Source organism: Larus michahellis, chromosome 3, assembly GCF_964199755.1.
Source record: "Larus michahellis chromosome 3, bLarMic1.1, whole genome shotgun sequence".
In the NCBI taxonomy this organism is placed as follows: Eukaryota; Metazoa; Chordata; class Aves; order Charadriiformes; family Laridae; genus Larus; species Larus michahellis.
The window spans coordinates 65,153,094-65,174,331 of NC_133898.1; the positions used below are offsets into that span (position 1 = coordinate 65,153,094).

The following is a 21,238-nucleotide window of genomic DNA, read 5'->3' on the forward strand; positions in this document are numbered from 1 at the left end:
ACTAGACTCAAGGCTGTCCTTATGCCTGAGGAGAATAGTTATTGTAAGCAAAATGTAGTGTATTACTACCTAATCTGTTGCTGCCAATTTTACTTTCCTTTCTTAATCGGTCTGTTAAAGAAGCTCAGGTGGACATACTTTCTTTAGTACAGTATCAGTCAAGATATTAGATAATTATCTTATGTTTCCCATTGAAAGTCTTTAGAGTAGAAAAAAATAAATATATGTTAGATCTCAGGGAAAAAGAGAACAACTAACACAGGAAGCACAAATATGACACTTGCATGTGTATTTTTTATTCACAGAAATATGTTTTTGTTCAGCAGCATAGCTTCCCAATGTATATGTGTTGGGTTTTTTTTAAAGAAATCACTTCATGCCTTAAAAGAGGACAATAATTCAATAGGATCATAAGGGCTAGGGATGACGTCTCCTACCCATTTTGTTTCCAGAGAAGCTGGGAATCAAGCATCCTTTTCGTGTGGGAAACAGAAGTTGTTGGCTGTGTCCTCTGTTATGAGGGTGATGCACAGTAAGAGCTAAAGCTGTTCTGCTAAGCTGTTAATGATCCTCTGTCTACAAAAACCAATGCTTTTTAAAAGACTCCTACATTTCAGTATTTTAAATATATGCTTTAGCATTCATTAGTCAAAAAAATAAAAGAAAAAAACCCAACTTTTTTTTGTTCCCTGGGGTGAATTGGAATACCTGTAGGGGCTTTGGATGGTTCACTGAAGAAGTTAACTGGTTTTCCAGTTTTATTCAGACTTGGTTTCCACTGAATGTAATACAGATCAGAAGTGTTTTTTCAGGATTGGCTCTCCAAGATCTCAGTCCCTACCAGTCCTAAGCGTCCATGTATTCACTTCTCCGCATGGACTTCCTTCTTTCATACTCACACATCAGTAGAGCCCAGTGTACGGACTTCTGTCTGCAGAAGTGGGTCCCATGGTTTTTACACTGCACTTTTATTCCCAGTGTCTGTAGCTTGCATCATGTAGTTGTAACTGCCTCTAAAGACCTTGAGTTCTGCCAGCCATCATCTCTTTGCTCGGTCGTGCCAGGCTTCCTCATTACATCCTACAGTGAACTCATATTTACTTCTCCAAAGCGTGTCTACCTGCCTGGTTCTTTCTACCAGTGAGCAACTAGAAGTATATCTCAGCTGCTAGAGTCTTTGCTTGGAAGGTTCCCACAAGTCCATACTGGAAGTTGTGTCACAAGTGGAAGAGCAAGAATCAATTTGGGCTGGTTTCCTAAGGAGAGGTGGCTTTTGTCACCGAGCCCTCCACCAGTCTCCTCCACATGACATCTGGACTTGGTGGCCAGCAACAACCAACTTCAGTGAAGGAGAGAGACCCAATCTAAGGTTCCCTTTTAAGGGAATGTTGCAAGGGTTGGAAATATTTCAACTAATTAATACTAAGTGTTAGTCATTAGAATTGCTGCAGTTCGTTTATCAGAATTGAAACTGTGATGTTGACCTGCCATGAATAAAATTATCAACTGTATTAATGCACTTGATACGGTTTGTGTGGCTGCGTGCACGTGTATTTATACATGCATACATTTAGGAAGACATATGTGCTTGGGGTTTTTTTGCTAGAACAAAGACAGAAGATTCTGCTGTCTGTGTTAAATTGCAACAGTAGCATTAACATTATCCGCTAAAAGGTCTAACACTAAAATAAATCAACCAGCCGGCCAAAAATCTCCCCAAAAGAAAAGTGCTTGAGACCAGTTAAAGCTACTTTTGCTATGGGACGTGTAGGCCAGGAGTATCCAAAATGTGGCCTAGGAGCCAAAGGGTGCTTATGAGAAGTTTGAGTATGACTCTCTTGATGGTTGTCTGTATTTCTGTGGTCAGGGGGAATGTCTGCAGTATTGGAGCAGTGCAGTTTGGACAGTGCTAATGAAGACCTCAAGCAAGAAGGTGTCACAGCCAGGAGCCACAGCCTTGTACCAGGATCAGCTGCTGCTGGGGGCACATGAGCAGAGTGCAACAGGAAGGCTTGGCTCTCAGAAGCTTTTGCTGGGCATTTTGTAGGAACAGGCTATGCTGACTGAGGCTGTCTCTTGTGAAAAATAGCAGTTGTTTCCGTGAATTTGCTGTTAAACCTCCTTCCCTGTTTCTGGATCTAATTTTATATGACTTCGCGCCAAGCCAGTGGAGGGAGAGGGAGGGAGAGAAGGAAAAAAAAAACCCTCTGAAAAATCCAACTGCATTTTTCAATTTGATTGTTTGAAATGTATTCAGCTTTCAGCAATGAGAGAAGTCTCTTTGTTTGCGCTGATTAGAAGCTATTACATGTAAACTATGGGAAGTGACTTCACTTGAACTGTGCTCCTTATGTATTTGGGTTCTGATAGCAACCAAACCCCATGCAGTGTACCAGAAATGTGTCACGTACATTTTAGCCCCAAGAATAATCAGAAAAAGATTATTTTTTAACTGGTTTTCAATCAATCAGTCAATGCTTTGATCTCAAGTCATTTTTAGAGGAATGAACCTACCAGGAACTTTGATAAACAGGTTGCTCAGACTGCAGAGTGAAGCTAAACTTGATAAACACACCTACATACTTTTCCTACTGTTTGGTGTTGTTTTTTTGGTTTTAATTTAAGTTTTCAGGAAAGTCCTATAAATTACTGGCCTTTCAGATGTGCAAGCAGTGAAGGTAAGTTGTGGGGTTTTTTTTCTTCCAGGCTGTGAAGTTTGTAAGATATAGGAGATCACAGGTATCCTTGTGCTGCACAGGCTCCATGGGAACCTGCTGAAGCTGCTGTGTACAGTCACATTGTCAAATTTCACGGCCCGTCTGTGCTCCTTGAGGCTTCTCTACCAGTTTTGCTCCTAAGGTTTTGCTAGATGAAGGACCGTGGTAGAAAGCCTCGTTGGGGTTGGTGAGAGGATGACTCTTTATGGGAGGCTGGTTAAATTCCTTCTGACTATGCCTGTCATAGTACTTCAAGGTCACCAGGCAAAAAACTTACTGTTCCCAGATGTGCTTGACTGTCATCGTGATTGCTCCCTATTAGGAACTAGTAATGAATCATAGTCGTCGTTATCATTTATACGTTTGTATAACAAATAGTTTTGGAGTTCTGAACAGTTTACATACTTAAACTTGTGTCTGCTAGGAAAATGCATGTGCACTTTGCGTTAGAAGATTTCTTTACTATCAGATAAGTGCTGAGCCTCCCTTCTAGAGGCATCCCTCTGTGAAACAGCTGTGCTAGACAGGATCATACCGCTGTAAGGCAGGAGCCAGTGCCTTGACAGATGATCTCCCACTGCTGGAGACCTGAGGATGTACCCTCCCTCCAAATCTTCTTTCCTCTTGGGAACGAAGGCGGGGGCACAGAGAGGATGGAGGAGAGGTGAGGGAAAGTGTCACTGCAGATCAGCATCTGGGTCAGGATGTCTAAGGGTTGGTCTCACCTGCAGCGTTGGGTCCCAGTTTTAGAGAACTAGCTCGACATGCTGGTCTGACTGAACGTATGGGCTGGCAGTAAGGCATGTTTGCTGTTTTATTTCTCTGTTTCTGTCTACAAATATAGTAACTTGGTTCTTAAGTTTTACATTTTAGTAGCGTGAGGTCATGTTCCTATAAATGTATTTAATGTTAAGAATGATTGCTGGGACGTTTGCAAACCACCTACTGTTCTCCTCCCTGGGGAGAGGAGGCCCCAAAAAAGGCATAGGCATTCACTTGTAGGGTGCTTCTTATCCCTGCGCAGGACCAGGACTCCTCTTCCCCCTCCACCAGCATCTCAGGGGCTGTTGGTCCACTTGCCTGCAAGCCCGGGGATGGCAGTGGGCAGCACATAGGCCTTGGCAAGGGAGCCAGTGTGCCCCCAGCAGCATGTCCCATAGCATCTGTGCTGGTGCCACCAGATAGAGACGATGAGGCTTCGGGGTCTCCTTGTGTCAGACACATGGGAACTCACTGCTTGAAATGTACTGCAAGTTTCCCTCTCACATACTTAGGAGTAAATCTCCCCCCCTTCTTTTTTGGGGGGGTGTTATTTTGGGTGTGTGGGGTTATGGAAAATGCAATACCTGCTTCACAAATAATAGGCTGTGTGGTGCATGAACGTGCAGGTTTTCAGTCTTTGCTCAGATTGCAAAGTCAGCCCAGTGTGTGATTTCCTGATTTATTTATTTTTAATGTTTTTCCATGCAGAGCTGAGCAGTTGTAGCTCTCTGCTAATACCAGGTTTTGTTGTATGAGATAGAAGAGGTGTGAAAAGGAGACACTGAAGAAATGTTCACCTATTTTTGTGTTGGACTAGGGATCAGTTATTACAGTTAAAAAGTGAAAATCAGTAGAAAATGTAGCATGACGAAGTATCAGAGGTTAATGGGATTTGAATAAAGTTATTCTGAATTCTGGTAATTATAACAAGTTCTATTTTACTATAATATAAATAGGATGAATTATTAATCAGTTAAGAGCTTCAGCTCCTTTGTAAATGCACTTTGCTCATCAAACTTAGGACATGCAAGGCTCCTTTCATAAACGCTTTTTACAGAGGAAATGTGTGGCAGTGGCCCACAATAATGGGAAAATAACTTGGGATTAACAGTTTGCTAATTGAGTACTTTGAATTTTTGCCAAATAAATTATATTGTAGAACCAGGTTTTCAATCTTTTCCAGCAAGGAGTGCTGCAGAGCAAACCACAGGGCAGGGAATTCTCATGTACCTTTGTGTGTGAGAAGAACCAGGACTGGCATACTGCTCGTGCCATGTATTTTACGACAGAAAATGCCCACAAGGTACGTATGCAGCGTTCCGCTACGTGAAAGCTGAACACGGCTAACGGAGCAGGGATAAATTACTGTTGTTTGCTATGCAAATCTTATGATTGTAATTAGGCTCAGATTTGGACTGCTATGTACACTGATCTTTGTTCCCTTTGCGCACGGGAGCTAATTCTAATGCTGCAAAACAGCACAGCCAATGTCGAGCACTGCTCAGCCCGACAGTCGTTTCTCGCGGGTGTCTTTGCTCAAAGTGGACATTTTAAAAGGAATGATTTACCTCTGCCTTCACAGGGCACATAAATCACACCCGCAGGCATCTTGTGGGCCACTGAAGTGTTCAGATACTGTAAAGCCTCGCTTGAAAGTAGAGGTTGGAGAAAGCAGGAAGCACAGCCTGATAGGCATCTAGTTTTTAGCAAACTGGTTTTTAAAAAGTGGTGTTCTGTTGCTGATTGGTTAAGGAGCTGGTGGTATGTTTGAGCTATCACGACAGTGATTGCAGTTCCTAGTATGGCTATGTATAGCTCCCGTTATCTCTGCAGCCGGACTTTGTGTAACCGCAGCCCGTGGCTCCTTGCCCACGCTAATGAGCTCTCCCCGAGGCCGGGCTTGTGCCTGTGGGGGTGGCACGCTGCTTGGACGGTGCTGCTGTTTCGGAAAGCCGAGTTTGATAACTGTGCTCAAGTCCAGCTTGTCCCCAGGCTGCTGCACCAGCTTGGCTACTGCTGGCTGCTGGAGCTTGTCCCCGTGCAGCATGGCCGGCCCCAGAGCCATCTGGAGGACGAGGCAAGCTGGCCATGGAGGCTGCCAGGCAGTAGTCCACAACAAAGGAGAGCTGTCATCTAGACCTGGACTGTGAGGAGGCACCCGCATGGTGAGGACGGTACAGGTGAGCCACACTCACAGCCCATTCTCCTCCCTGGGAACATGGCTGCCAGTGTTTCGGTCAGCCCGGGAGGTGGGAGTAGATCCTGCAGGCAGTGGGTGTCATTTTTCCAGTGACCCAAGGAGCTGGGGAAAGCCATGGCTGCTGACAGTGCCTCCCAATGGCTGGGCAGAAGTGGGAGCAGATGCATTCGGGCGTAGGGGTACCTGGCTGGAGGCGTACAGGAGATGTACCTTTCTCTGAGCCCGTCCAGTGGCTGTTCGCAGGGCATGAGCACCTCATCCGTGTGATAAGGTGGTGGCTGCACACCCCAAACCTGGTCAGGGTCTGCACCTGCACCCGTGCTGGGCTCTTCTGTATGTGTGCCTCCCCACTGCTGCCGTGGGGCTCAGCAACATAAAAACCTTACCAGCTACAAGATCTATTAGCTTGTGTGGTTTTAGCTACAGATAGATAGAAAAGGCATTATTTGGAACTTTTTCAGAATCATTACAAAGACATAGAGAAACAACGAAGAAATACACTCTAGGGGACAATATATCACTACTGCTCTAAGGATATAGTAAATTACATGATCTGTCTCTTAACAGCTTGTAACTCCTGTGAATCTCGTTTATTTCTTTTTGTTGCCTGCTCATGTAAATCACAGCAAAGCAGAAGAGCAGAGGCAGTTTTACTTTTTCTTTCGTGCTTGCACATTATCAAGTATTCCTGTAAACATGACGTCTAATCCATTACTTTTGTTTGTTTAAATACAATTTAAGGGAGCAAGGAAACTGTAAAAGCATCAAGTGAGGTACTAAAGTGCCTAACAAAAAGCAGAAAAAATCTTCTTCACAGAAAGTGATTTTTCTAACCAAGTGTATTTCATTCCTAGTGCTAATACAAAAAGGTATGTGTTGTTTCCATAGCTGGATGCTCCATATTACAGAACAGGTTAGAGTGTGTCTGAGGCTTTTGTTGAAGAAATTCCATTTTACATAAGCAGCCAAGTTAAAAGGGGCATAAAATTTATGTGAGCTTTGCAAACTTGTGCCGTGCTGCAGCTGTGATAGTGCATACATTCCTTTGCCAATGACATCTGTAATTTAGCATTGAAATACAAAGGACTTGTTCTGTAATTATCTCTGAGAAATAATGTGAACTTGACAGTTTTGCACAGTTAGTTTGGGGGGAAGAAATTACAAAGACCCCTGTTCCGCAGGGTAGTCCCTAAAGTTATTATATTTACAGTGGTCCAATCCTGTGCTTCTGGTGCACCTGGCAATTTTTAATGTGCAATAAACTCAGAGTCAGGCTACTAATATGCTGGTGTGGGCTCAGAAATAGTGTAGTGAATGTAATGTTGGGATGTAACTTAAGTAATTAAGTTATCTAGTTGCCTTCATATCCTGTGTAATGAAACAGAAAATTCTAGAACAAGCTTTGGGCAGCTCTGGATATTTCGAGGTGCCGCACAGTGATGCCAGTTCAAAATCCCAAGCCGTACTAGCAAGATGCTTAAAAAACACTTAGAGCTCTGGAGCCAATTTCATTCAGCACTGGCTGATGGCTTCATCATGCCAGTTGGGTGTGCCACCTGGGGAGCGGGCGACTGAGCTTGGTGGCATGCTCGGCACCCATTCAGATGCAAAGCGGTCCCTGATTTTGGAGGAGTGCCTCTCCAGTGCTCACAGCGCCTGAATCGTTTCAAACCTTACCTCTTGGATCTGGAGGACCAAGGTTGGTTAGCTAATGGGGCACTAGTGCCAAATTTGGAGGCCGATGTAAGGGAGACCCTTTTTCCCTGCTTTCCCTTTCCACCCTTCCCACCCTGGGGCCTCTGTGGCGGGCACTGCCCCGGGGGTGGCTGGAAGGTTTGCTCAGGAGCTCGGTGATGATGAATCACAGAGGCATGGCATGGATTGATAAGGTCGTGTACTTTACGATTAGATACATCCTCCCTCTGACTGTGGTTCTTTGTCTCCATTTTGATTTTGGTAATGTTTTTTCACAGTTTGCATACAACGACTCTCCAAGCAGGAGCTGTTTGACTTGCGACAAAGTCGCTATTATTCTAGGTAAGCTCAGGAAGCCCTCATAATTTTGTTGCCCTCAGAAGACATAGATTGTTGGCAATTTATTTAAAAGCCAATTAAGTTAAATCACCAAGAAAATATTTTTTTTTTGTAGCCTGGTTGTAGAGGACTTTCAGGTACATAAACCAGTGTGTAACAAGAAAAATCTGCCTTGCAGGTGTATTATTTATTTTTTGTGCATTTTAGTGCTGTAGAGTGGTATGTTCTTTATCTGTAGCGCTAGCAAAAAAAATCATGAATTTCAGCTATTCATAGTGCAGGTGTGCAGTCTAGGAGCCTTTCTTCTCCTTCTTCTGGGCAGAAGAAAACTATTACATGGTCCCCAAATTATTGAAAAATATGGACTACTGCAGTGCCTGCAGCCTGACCAACATGCAAGTCTAGCTTCTCGTTTAGAGTTGATGGAGAGCCTAAAGAACTCAGTAGGAACGCTGCAGGCTTATCTGGGGAGACTTTAGACTAGACTCTTGAGTGTGTAATTTAGTCAAGCACCTGCTTGTGTTTACTAACTGAAACCTTTTCGAGCTACCCTGAATATGGCATTTGTGGTGCTACTCTCCTTTCTCAAAGATCATCTCCGATGTCTCTGCGTGCAGTGTCTCCTGAGCCCTTACACTTCTCTTGACCTCTCTTTGGCTATGAGCCCCTGCCTGTGGTGAAGCCTCACCTCTCCTGCCCTGGTCTCTGCTACAGCGTCCCATGGCTCCCTTGGACTCTCTTGGCAGTTCTCGCTCCCCTCCTCTGCTCCTTATTGTTGCTTACTGAATAGACTTGCTCAGCAGAGTTTTCAGAAGTAAAACAAAACAAGGTAGTCATGGATGACCAATATCAGCTTTTCCTTTTAACTCAGTTGTAAAGCGTTGTTGGCTCACTGGTTTGGTTTCTACTGTCTATAAAAAGTTTTTCAGCAAGCAGTCCCATTTTTCCCATTGCCCTGTGTGACACCGGTGCTGGGATGACCTTCTGATGGAGAGTCTCATTGCTCAGTTGTGTCACTGCTCCGTATGAGTTTCCCTGGCAACCAGTTTGAGCTACACTGAACCAAAAATACCTCACTGTGCACTGTGCTGGGGGAAAGTCAGTTTGCAGACATGCATTTCTCATTAATGACTTCTCTGGATGGTTCGTGCGTACAGCCTGCAGATGTCGTTAGTGTGAACTGATGACTGGGAGGTGCAGTGCGCTCTTTTGCTTACTTTCACAGGCAGCACAGTCTACGAGAAGGCTGCCCTCGCGTTATTGTCAACTGAGTTGTGACTATAAGACCCGTCATACTAATTTCTCATGGTACCAAGGGTCTTGTCTTCTATGGAGAATGGTTTGTGCAGACTCGCAGTCATCTTTCTTGGACTCCTTGGATCTCTGCAAATTACCTTGTTTATTACTAGCAACTTTGCCCTTCTCATTTCTATATAAATACATGCATCTTGATTTATAGGTGTGCATGCTGCAAGCTCCAGTTTTGCTGCCATCCTGGTCTTCAAAGGCATGGTTTACGACACTTCCAAATGAACATGTGTATAAACCTTTGGAGGTCAGGACCCACCAGTTCGCATAGTAGAGAATGCACAAACTGGAAGTCTTATTTCAAACCTCCCTAGTTCGGTTTTGGTTTGCAGATAATCTTTTCACTACCTAATCTAGAACAACAGTGTGAAGAAAAGCATTGGTAATTCAAGATGTGTTCTCAAGGTGACAAAATTAGAAGAGACTAAATTGGAGAGCAGTATGTCACTTTTAGTAACAGGTTTCCTTTTCTGGATTTGTAGGGTGTGAGGATTGCGGCAAAAGCCTTATAGGAGAATGCAAACTCCACGGACCACTCATCAGGGCTAAAGATAGGGTTATTCCTAGCCGAGCCCGTCTCACCCTACCTCATTACCTCACTTTGCGAGTGTTGGAGCTGCGAGCTGGAAACCAGCAGAGTAAGTATTTTAGCTCTTTTTCCCACATTTGAGAAAGAAGAGACAAAAGTATTAACAGGGGCTTGTCTTCATGGGTAACTCAAGGCATAATCATTGGGTATTAACAGTATGAAGCCTACTTTATTTTCACCTGAGCACAGCTAAAGCTCACTTTCAGCTACTGTTTTTTGTGACTGATTTCTAGTAACCTCAATGCATAGACTGATGGCAGGACATTAGCCAGAGCGGATGTGACATTTAGCTGTAATCAGTTAGCTCTGTTCAGTCAATACAAGTTTAATGAATGTTGAATTTGTATCTAATAGTAACAGCCATGCAGTGTTATGTTATTTTTTTTCTTTTCCCCAAGCATGCAAAACAGGAAAGAGTATTCAATGAAAGGTCAGAAACAAAATGGTAAATAACGTACCTCATCTACCCCCTGCAAACTCAAAAGAACACAGTGGGTTAATTTACCTTTTGCAACATCAGGTCGCATTATGGAAAGATTCTTGTTTCCTTCTAAGGGCAGGGCAATTTAAATGCCCAAGCCTGAACAAGGGAACTACATCCTTAGCAAGCAAATTTTCCATGGCTACCTGTGTAAAATTAGTCCTGCCTAGATTGTGTTTCAGAAAGAGAATGACAAGATGCCTGTTGTGTCACACCATTGGTATTAGGTAGGGGAATAACTAGAATGATTAAGATGGCTAATACTGTGTTTTTATAGATTCTCTCCACTCGTACTGGGAGAGAACAACGTCATAACAACCTCTGCCAACAAGCAGAGCACTATGATAACATCAGCTTGTAGATTGAAGAGTATCAACACATTTGTGTTTCATACTCAGTTTAATATCTTGTCATGGATTTTAGACACTTCTGTATTCAATGTAATAGCCATTTAAAAAAAAAAAAATCTCTGTACATATTTACATCCTTTTTAGATTCTTCCCGTTAGAATTATTTACCTGGGTTATTTGTCTAGAAGAATTCATGTGTTCTGCACTATGTGTTTATGTCCATTTTTACATATTCTTGTAAATATACAAGCAATAGTTTGTGATATCTGTATTAATATTAGACTGGTCTTTTTTTATTCACAGTCCTTGGAGTGTTTGCAAAGAAAGTAATACAGAAGAGAACACAGTTTGGTCCTTATGTTGGTCAACTGTCTACAAAACTGACCCGCTATGATGAGAGCAGGCTAGTCCTGCAGGTAAAAACCCAGTGACTTACTATGAAGTGCATATGTGCCTTTAACATTTCATATGTATTTTTGTATTTTAACCAGTCAATTATCTGTCTGATCTAGTTAATGAATTGTGCGTCTGATCTGTATGTATGAATGTAAATCACATTATTAGACAGCACAGCATAACCCGAAGTACCATAATGTTCCTGTATATTGTGTTTTGTAGTTTACTTTCCTGCTTTCTAATTTTATTGCTTCCAGGGTGATTTACCTATCAGACTAACAGCTCTTGATAAACTTTTCACAGAGCACAGCTAGTGAAAGCGTCCAAGGATAGTACTGTCTTCCCAGATAAAACAAAAGGATTTGTGCTTAACACCGTGCCACTGGGAGGGTTAAGTCTGTGCACTGAGTTAGCAGTAGTGGCAGAAATACGCACTAAGGCACTTGCTTAGTAAGGAGGAACAGTGCAGGGACGGGGAAACGCTTCTTAATGATGTGGTTATATATAAACTTTGACACCCAGTGCACTAACTCAGTTTATTTAGTCAAATTGTTATTTAGGGCTGGTACCATCCCTTGCTGCATGTACAGACGCTGATCTCCTTATCTGGACCGTGACACTATTGTTTGTACTTTATCCAGCACAAATAGTGGCCTCTCAGGACTAGCCTAGCTTAGACATATTTGCATGCACATCTTTTCCCACAGGAATTCCTTGGGAGTGATAGTTGATGGTAATCCTCTACGCCCTGGTCTTTGCATTTTGCTGCACGGGGTTGCGCCTGGGCACACGCACCTTTCTGTCATACAGAGAGTCCGTGGTCAAGCCACAGCCTCCATCAGGACTTCGTGACATGTCACGGTTCTTCCAGACCCTGCATTTCATATCAGGTCCTCTCACTCCCCAGGAGAGAGGGACCAGCAGCAGCTGTCCTGTGACGTGCTTTACGTCTTCATTTGAGCTTTCTCCAGGAGCTTGGGACTGGAAAACACTGTGTGTTGTGGAGGAAGGCATACATACAGATACTTCTGTAATTTTGTTTGATAACAAAAGTAATAGCTTCAGTAATTGCTGTGAACTTAATTTGTTCATGGAAGTCATGTGAGTGGTCTGCCAGGAAAGTAACACTGTCCTTCTGTGGGGTTTTCATGGAATGCCGGCACCGGAGAGGATTTTGTTCTTCTCCATAACTAAATTTCTTCTGTCTTTTTATGAGATGCTTTAATTCTTACAAATGGAGAAAAAGTACTTCTCTAATAAGCTTGCGAGCATGGATGAGCTAAGCACCCAGTTCCTTCCTCTTCACCAGGCCATTGTAAACCACACCCTATCCTCTATCAGTTTGCTTAAAAGTATGCGGTGATAAGCACAGCTCTCACTGATGAATGGGCTGTTTCTTCAGAAGAGGAGACTAGAGTCCCGTGTTTCAGTACCCGATGGAAGTAGCTGTCTCGACTTCTCCCTAGCAGCATTCTGAGTATGTGACCAAACTTGTCCAACAGGCAAGTGTTTTCATTGGAAATATGACAAAGTGATAATGACAAAATGATAAAATAGCTCCAAGAAGCAATGGAAATGCAACATTTTTGGAATTAATTGCTCACTTACGTGGTTAGTAGAACAGACACGTGCTGTGCTGACATCTGTTGTGCAGCTTCAGTTGTCCATGTTTGAGACTATATTGCAGAAAAGCAACTGTCTTGTATGAGGTGGGGAGCATTTGCCTCGTAAAGGCATTCTCTTGGAAAGGAATCTAGGAAGAATGAAGTAAAGCAAAAAGAAAGAGGTCTTTCTGGTACAATTTTTCATTCGTATTTACTTTTGCATTGTTAAGGGGAAAAAGAGAAGACTGTTAAAAAGCCATTATATTGTATGCTACCTCTCTGGACTTATTACACAAGTTATACAATTGTTCAGTGCAAAATGTAGCGTTAATACAGCACTAAATTTTGAGATTATCAAGTACTCAGGAAGTACATTAAGGCATAAAGCTTATCTTTCTACCTGCCTCCACTTAGTTCTTACAATATTATCTTTATATAACATAAAAATGAACTATAAACTGGAAAGGCATACAAATGCCTATGGTTATTTTAGTAGCTGGGTGCCTTGGCAGGTATTCGTTCTTCTCTTTCTTTTGCACTCAGTATTCTTTAAGAGTGATCTATTTCAAAACAACCACAATTTCAAAGGACGAAGACAGGGTAAATAACTGATAGCCATGATTCCAAGTTAAAGAAAACTAATGTGGCTCTACACAGGACTTGGTTTTATCATGTTCTTTCTCCTGTCCTTCCCCTTTGTTTCAGGTATTGAAAGATGGAGGAAAGTACTTTCTGGACACTCCCAATGAAGACTGTGGAAACTGGATGATGTTTGTCCGGCTAGCCCGGAACCAAGAAGAACAGACCCTTGTGGCTTATCAGCATTGTGGAGAAGTCTACTTCACAACCGTTAAGGTAGTTAAACCCACATTGCTTCACCCATTGTCCAAATGGAAATTTATAGGCAAAGGTTCTGAAAGCCTAGCCCTTTTACAGGTGAAAGTGAGATTATATTCTGCCAACTGGATCTTTATTACATACTGACTTTTATATCACTTAATCTGTAGTAAAGGAAGCAGCGTATGGGGTTTTCCAGTAAAAAGTAGTGTGTACTTGCTGTTGTGGGTAGTGGAGAAACTAAGAGTGAAACAGAAATCATTCTGAATTCTCATGAATGATGTTCAGATATGGCAGCGCTTAAACATGAATGTTGTAAAGTTCTTCAGTTTCAGATAGATACATGGTGAGATTATCTAGCATTGTTACATTCAACAGTACTTCATCCTGGAAAGAACACGCACAATCCTTTCCTTTATTACATTTTTGGACACACATATTCTGAGCACGTTACCAGGTGCTCAGGAACAGGGTGCTAAGTATAACCTTTATATACTATTTTTTGCTCTCATTAAATCTGAAGACTTAACTGCAGAACTTACAATACTGCAGTGTTGCCGTGAAATGATCAGTTTATGTTAGAGACTTTGGGCTGTGTCTTCATCTGAGGAGAGAGAACAAAGTACTCTGTATTTATAAATGATACTGGAACGTACAGTCTTGGTTTTTGTGGGTTTGGCCACTTTCTCAGGCAAAGCTTGTTTCAATCAGAACTTACTTTTTTGTACACTTAGGAAACTGAAGTCTGTATGTCGAACATATTTTCTTTTTTATTCTTAAGTTAATGTTTGTATGTCATCGTAAGCAACGTTAAAAATAAAAAAAGAGAGAATATTAGTCGAAAGAAATTATTGTGCGATTGAAATCCAGCATTTCAGTTTCATTTCCAAGATTGGCACACATTTCTGTGGGGAAGTAGTGTTTACTTTTGTTCCTCTATTTTTGCTTCTCCACCTACACAGTGAGAAAAATATTTACGACAAAGTGATAATGTGAGAATAAGTTAACAGTGATAACATTTTACACCTTCAAAGTCTTCTATAAGAGTATGAAGTATAGTTGCTTTTGGATGAATGTTAAAATAATTTTTTTTAAATAATAAAATTGATGTAAACCAGCATACGCTAATCTGAGACATTGTTTAGGCTGTGTTTGAGATTCTGACGCACTCCATATCATTTGAAATTTCAGTTTCATTTTAAATGCATGTTATACTTGTAGAACTGACAGAATTAATAATACTATATTTGGGAAGCATGAACAAATGCTTTTCTAAGAAGTTGTAGTTATGAACTGGCAATTTACAATTTCCAGTATAATTTAAATAGTATTGAACCAGCTCTCTGCTGACTTCAGCAGAACTCTGCTTATTGATATTAATGGAGAGTTGCATCCTGTATACTGACATGAAGAGCATTTTAGGATGAGGAATGTGTCTTGGAACCTTTAATGTGCCGCGTATCATGGGGAATGGTTTCGGGTTTATTTCTTGTAAGTATCTCCCAGTACCGTTCCTGATACTGTGGTATCCTGCAGATGTTGTCCTTGTCAGTGAAAGTGATAGCCTTTTGCTACACTTAGGCACACCCTGCTGGTAATGGCATGAGGCTGCCATAGGGCTGATTATGAAGATATTTTCTCAAGATACTTTGAATAAAGTGTGTTAAATTGGGATTAGAAAGATTGGTTCCTTTCCCCACTGTTTTTACACAGAGATGGGATTTTGGTGATGTGAAACTGCAGCTAACAAAAGCATACATGTAAGCGGCACGCTAACAGCATGGTTAATATGCTTGCTGACCTAATGACTGCAGTCCCTAGAAATAGGTGCTTTAAAAAAGTATAGAGTTATGGTGAAGTAAAAATCATCCACAGTCGCTGTCTGTCTGATCATGGGAGAGTTTCATGGGGGGTTGCCAGAGCTTTCTCTTATTGTCACAGGTGAGACAGAGTAAATGACAGCTTGTAGAGGGTTTGAATACTGGTGTTTAATCTGAGTTTTGCTGAGATCAGAGCTTCTACCTTACTTGACTATTTCACACACTGATGCACTTTGCTCTCCCTCCAAAGTCACATTGACTAGGTCTCAGCTTCCCTATCCCTTCCCAGATCGCTGCTAGTCCAGGAATGTCAGGCAGAAAGTCATGGACGGTATCATGCTGTGCAGCTGTTCGTGGGTACCAGTCTCAGGTGTCACTGGCCAAGGCTCCAGGACATCCCCAGGCAGTTGTCTCTATGGAGCTTCCCCAGACTTGATTTTCTCCATCTAAATAGACTATATGCAGGAGCACAATGCATGATCGGCCTCCTGTTGGTGGCTCTGCTTCATGTCCTTTATTGAGTGGAGAATTCAGCACATATCATTTCTGTTTAGGCCAGGTGTTACCAAAATGTACAACCAACCCATACTGGTTGTAGTTAGCAAGCAGGCTTGTGCTTGGGAGTTCAAAAGTTAAGTTTTCAACATTATACACACAGTTACCTGTCACCTGTCAGCATTCGCAGTCTAAGTTGTCTTTCACCTACCATGCTCATCCAACACCAATGTTAAAAAAATAATTGCATTTTAAGATGTCACATTTTGTGGAATAAGACTCAGCTGCTGCTCTCCCTCCAGGCTGATTTGTTCTCTTCAGTGGCACACGTTTAGTTTAAATAAAGCTACAAGTACAGTGCAGATTGGCTCTAGCCTTGTAGCAGCAATGTAGGTTTTTATTATAGATGAAGAAAATTGTGTACAGGGCCAGGGAGTCATATAAATCAAGTCCCCAAAGTTAGTTTTCTCCGTTGCCTTTAAATAACTAATGGATCTTTAACCAGTGAGTGTAATCACTCCTCTCTTTTTCTATTTGCTGTATTATTGACTGAAAGTATTTGTCAGAGGAGGTCATAGTCCAATCCAAAGAAAAAATTTGTGCAGGTGTGACTGGATGGGAGATTGCAGTTTATGGGCTCCCTTAGAACTGTGTGGGAAGGCTTCAGTGAAAGGAGAGCAGGGTACAACAGAACGCTTACATAGCGAGCCTGACACATTAGAGCCAGTGCGTCAAAACATGCAAGTTTGACTTGTAGTCCCCATATTGATCAACTCTGCACCCACGCTCCGCAAGTGCAACGCATCCAGGAGGCACCCAAGCTGTTGTGCATTTGTGATGCATTTTTCCTTTGCCTGTACCCTACAGTTAAGTGTTGTGTTCATCGAGCTTTGAAACATCGAGGAATAGGCATGGGATATTTTTTGGAAAGACTGCTGGATGTCTGGATATTGCAGACAAATAGATCTCACTGAGCAAAGGTCATGAAGGCTGAGGCACCCCCTCCTGCTACCGTCCCGCAAAATTCTTTGTGCATATGGATTTCTGCTTTCAGAAACTGTGAAGGTGTCAAACGTTAGTGGATAGAAAGGCTCAAAAAGTGCTTGAATTGTGAAACTATGTTACCACTAATTTAAAGAGATTCAAAGAATGCAACTTGGGTAAGGAGACAAATTGCGCACGCACACCCCTCTGGTCTTCAGTATTATTTGGTATAGGGAAAACTGGCACAAGTAAACATGTGCTATTTTCTTCCATTCACAGCCAATTGAACCTCACACAGAATTGAAAGTATGGTATGCTGCCGATTATGCCAAATTTATGGAAGCTTCTGCAGTCTTCATTAAAGAAGAATCTGACGTCTGTCCTTTGCCTCCAGTAGCAGTAAGTACCCCTAATCTGCATTCAAGACATCACCAGACGTAATAAATTACAATTTACATGCTTTCTCTGTTTATGTAGCTCTGGTAATCCCAGAGTAGACCATAGAGTAGCAGGCTAACACAAAACCAAGAGCAATTTTAACCAAACAGCTACTCAGAGAAAGGCTGCTCTTCCTCTCCTGTGTTTTTAGTCCAACAGAGCCATTAGATATAGCCAGAAGTAACTGGCACCAGTGAGATGTGTTGAAAAGACTTAAGATTGGCATTAATTTGTAGATAAACAAGCTGTCCAGCCTCAGGCTACTTTCACTAGTTCCTCTTTGTTAGGCTCTGATTGGTTGGTCAGATAACGCACTGATTATTTCAGTCTTCCCTGTGCAATAACCCTTTAATACCAATATCATCCCCTTTGTATGATAGCAGGAATCCTTAAACTGATAGGAAAAGTTCCTAAGTGTTGAAAACATGACTATGAAGATTGATACCTATGCTAGAAGGAAAAGTTAAACAGGGAATATGATAGAACTGGGAATTCAGAGGTGCTCCAGGAAGGGAAGTAATCCCATTGTTGCGTTTGCATATGAGGGCTTTAGAGCATACCCCAGCAAGAATGGGTGGGAGGGCCACAGCGTCAGGCATAGATAAGGTAGAGGAGGGCTCTGTCTGTAAATAAAGACAGAGTGGACATAGCCTCACCACGTTCTCCAGAGCAAGCTAGCCCAAGAACAAGGGAAAGTAAGGACAGTTTAAGAGACAGCTAAGGAAATACATGATTGTGTATTAACTGGAAGTACGTTTCATCAGTGATTAGGGTTTTTTTTGTAATTGTTTTTCATTGGAATTTTTAAAATGTAAATATAAAGTGAATAACTAAATCCAGTAGAGCTCTTGTTTCCACAGAAATAGTACTTCCAAATAATGCATCGCTTGCTAAAAACCTTTTGTTTTAATGCCTCTAAGTCAAGATAGGCTTGAGATCCCCAAACCTAAGGTGTTCCTTATCTAGTTTAAGAAAGTCTAAAGCCAAATGTCAAGCTAAGTGAGGAAGTCTCTCCTGGAGGCATTGACTGTTGCCAGCATTCTGGTAAAGCAAGGAAATCCTGTTCGACTAAACTACATTTATATGCAGAAACCCACACAATTTTTATATGGTTGCAGTAGGAGATAAATGATGTCAGTCTAAGGATATTTGCAACAGTTTGCAACTGCTTTTATGATTAAGTCCATAAAAGGAACAAATGTAGAGACTTTGAAATTCAGTAAGCACAGATAAATAAAGGTGAAGGATTCACCTAAACAAAAACATGGAAATCTATTTAGCCAACCATTATTTTTTCCGTCTAGTTTGTAGACTCCCAGAGAGAATCCATTTCCAGACAAGTAGCTGTATGGTAGGTAATACATTGAAGTAAATATCACAAGGACACTGACAGGTCTTGGGAAAGCCCTGGAGAAGATTTAGGGTCAGTTAGAAGAATATGACCTTTCCTTAGAATGGCTAATAAAAAAGCAGTTTCTGTTTCTGTTTCTGTTTCTGTTCCCATTATGTTTCTGTTCCCATTGCAGAAAGAGCCCGTAGACCCTTGGATATGTTCCAGCTGTAGAAGCACTTTTGCAACTTTTGCTCTGCTAGAATCTCACCAGTGCATCCACAAAGACCGAGTCCTTACCACCAGGTTCAGACCACCAAATAAATTGGGACCTGTAAAGGCAAAAAGCAAACTCAAAGGGAAACTGAGAGGAGCGACATTAGGCAAAAGCATTGCCCAGTGCTACGGGACCATTTCCTGTTCCTCTGCTGCAAAGCTAAGCTGTACCAGCTCAGGAAGCACTTGCGATGCTCTTGTGAGGTTCATACCTAAATGGAGAAATGGCCGGTCTTCACTGTTGAAGGGAAAAGAAGCGAAGCAGACAGACGGTTACCCTTGCCGACTCTGTGGGAAGATATTTGATTCAATTGACAAGCTCACAGTCCACACTTACGTGCACAAAGGGGAGCGCCCCTACAAGTGTTCCCAGCACGGATGCACAAAAGCCTTCATTTCCAAATATAAACTGCTCAGGTACAGCTCTGAAGGGACTCCTTTTCTGGTGGGTGTGTGGGGAAAAAAACAAGGACATCTTTTTCCTCTTGAGTGTCCTAGTGACAGTTAATCCCCGAGTTCCAGTTTTTCTTATTCCTGTTTTGGTAGAATTGGAGAAAACTAATCTCCCTCGATTGCAGTGGCTACTGAAAAAGATTATGGTGAGCAGTTTAAACTACTGTATGCTTTATGATTAACACCTTCCCCCCCAAAAAGTTAGGCTTTTACTAATAATCTGAGAACTTGTGAAAGTGCCTTCCTTCAAAAGTGCCAGGGTTTTCAAGTCTTGAAGCTGCACTGGGTACTAGAGTAGAGTAAATGTAAATGCAAATAACTTTTTTGTTGTTGTTGTTTTAGGCACTCAGCCACTCATTCTCCACAGAAATCTCACCAGTGTGGCTACTGTGAAAAAACCTTTCACAGGAAAGACCATCTGAAGAATCACCTTCAGACTCATGACCCTAACAAGATGGCCTTCAAGTGTGAAGAGTGTGGAAAGAAGTACAACACCAAGCTAGGCTATAAGAGACACTTGGCTCTTCACGCAGCCACCAGTGGGGACCTTACCTGTAGGGTATGTGCCCAGGAGTTTGGCGGTACTGAAGTTTTGTTGGAACACCTCAAAAGCCATGCAGGGAAACCAACTGGTAATACCAAGGAGAAGAAACATAAGTGTGACCACTGTGAGCGTCACTTCTATACCCGTAAAGATGTGCGGCGTCACATGGTAGTTCACACAGGCTGCAAAGACTTTCTGTGCCAGTTTTGTGCCCAGAGGTTTGGGCGGAAGGACCACTTGACTCGCCATACTAGGAAGACTCATCCACAAGAACTGCTGAAGAGCAGGTTGCAGAATGGTGACTCAGTGGGTCTCCTGGACCAGCTTTTTCCATTCAGACTGAAGGAAGATGCTGGCATACTGTCCCCTTTTCCTGAAAGGGTCTCTGTGCAGAATGGGATTTTGAATAGTTCAGAGTCAGAGGAATACAACTGTTCACATCTTCATTCCCAGCCAAGCTTACAAACTGCTATTCCCCTTGAATCTCCTCCTCATTTGCAAAGGATGGGCTGTGCAGACAGCCTTCCAGCTGTCCATCCCACACCATGCTCAACAGCCGTTCCTGCCAACCTGAACCTTCATCAGCCTAATAAATATGACCTTAGTTCTACCTCATTTGCAGCAGGATCCCTCAAGAGTCTACCAATAAAAGTGGATGTTAAAGGTTACAATGTGCATCTTCTTGAGGACCTGCCATTACCAGAACCTCAATCTCTCCACAAAATCAGTCTGGAAGAAGCTTCCTCAGGGCCTGTAGGGGATACTAACAAGTACCCAGTGCACAAGGAGACAGAGGCAGCAGCTGAAACTCCGAGCCTGCCTTTCATGGATCTCACTCATGTGATGAGTTTCTGGCAGCTCCCACCAGGTGACAACCAGAACACTACTGGGGACATCACAATGGCATTTGGTTCAGAGGAACCATCACACAGGCTGAATGGCTTTGGCCAACAGCAAGGTCTTCAGCTAGCAACTGGTGGGATGGCCATAAACCAGCTGCATCATCTTCCTCGCTCCTTTCCATCCACTACAAATTCTGTAACGTTGCCTCATTTTCATCATGCCTTCAAATAACTATCACCATGTTTGGGGGTTTTTTTCCTTCTTTTTTGAAGACTGTGCTTCTTACTTAAATCTCTTAGGATGGGGTGATTTTGTTTTGGTTTTGTTTTGTTTTTAAGAAAAACTGCCCCAAAAGTTTTCAAAGCACGTTATGAACATGGTAGTTAAATTCAGGACGTTAATAAACAAGAAGCTCTATTTTTCATACTACTATTAGTTTTTTAGCATATGACAACAGTAGAACTAACATATTTCCCTCAACACCCTCTATATTTTTGTTTCTTACCTTTCACGCGAACAACTGAATAAATACCTGCAATGATAGCAAAGCATCATAACAGGCACAATAAAACTATGGCTGCTGCGGTAGGAGAAATAGGCTTAGGGTGAATGGGAAGAAGGGGGAAATCACAGAAAAATCATTTTAATGAGCCATAAATCACAGCAAATTTATACACATGGCAAATGTAACAAACAATTTATGAACGTCACATAGATTTCTGTTAAGCATTTAATTACTGAACTTTATGAATATTTCATTGAAATCAAAATCATTCC

The 21,238-nt window shown here is 42.1% G+C and overlaps 1 protein-coding gene across 3 annotated transcripts in view; it reads left to right on the forward strand.

Annotated features, from left to right (window-relative positions):
- PLAGL1 (PLAG1 like zinc finger 1) overlaps positions 1 to 20,890 on the forward strand; it is a 46,570-nt gene extending 25,680 nt beyond the window's left edge. For 2 of the 3 annotated variants that reach the window (XM_074580525.1, XM_074580526.1), the window contains exons 3-8: positions 9,504 to 9,659; positions 10,745 to 10,857; positions 13,147 to 13,296; positions 16,857 to 16,976; positions 18,542 to 19,038; positions 19,417 to 20,890. In XM_074580525.1, coding sequence (XP_074436626.1) covers positions 9,504 to 9,659; positions 10,745 to 10,857; positions 13,147 to 13,296; positions 16,857 to 16,976; positions 18,542 to 19,038; positions 19,417 to 20,692 — 2,312 coding nt within the window. In that variant the 3' untranslated portion in view covers positions 20,693 to 20,890. Of the gene's footprint in view, positions 1 to 7,657; positions 7,717 to 9,503; positions 9,660 to 10,744; positions 10,858 to 13,146; positions 13,297 to 16,856; positions 16,977 to 18,541; positions 19,039 to 19,416 lie in introns of those variants that run through there. The other variant, XM_074580527.1, reaches the window with a different exon arrangement.
- The last annotated feature ends 348 nt before the right edge of the window (positions 20,891 to 21,238 follow it).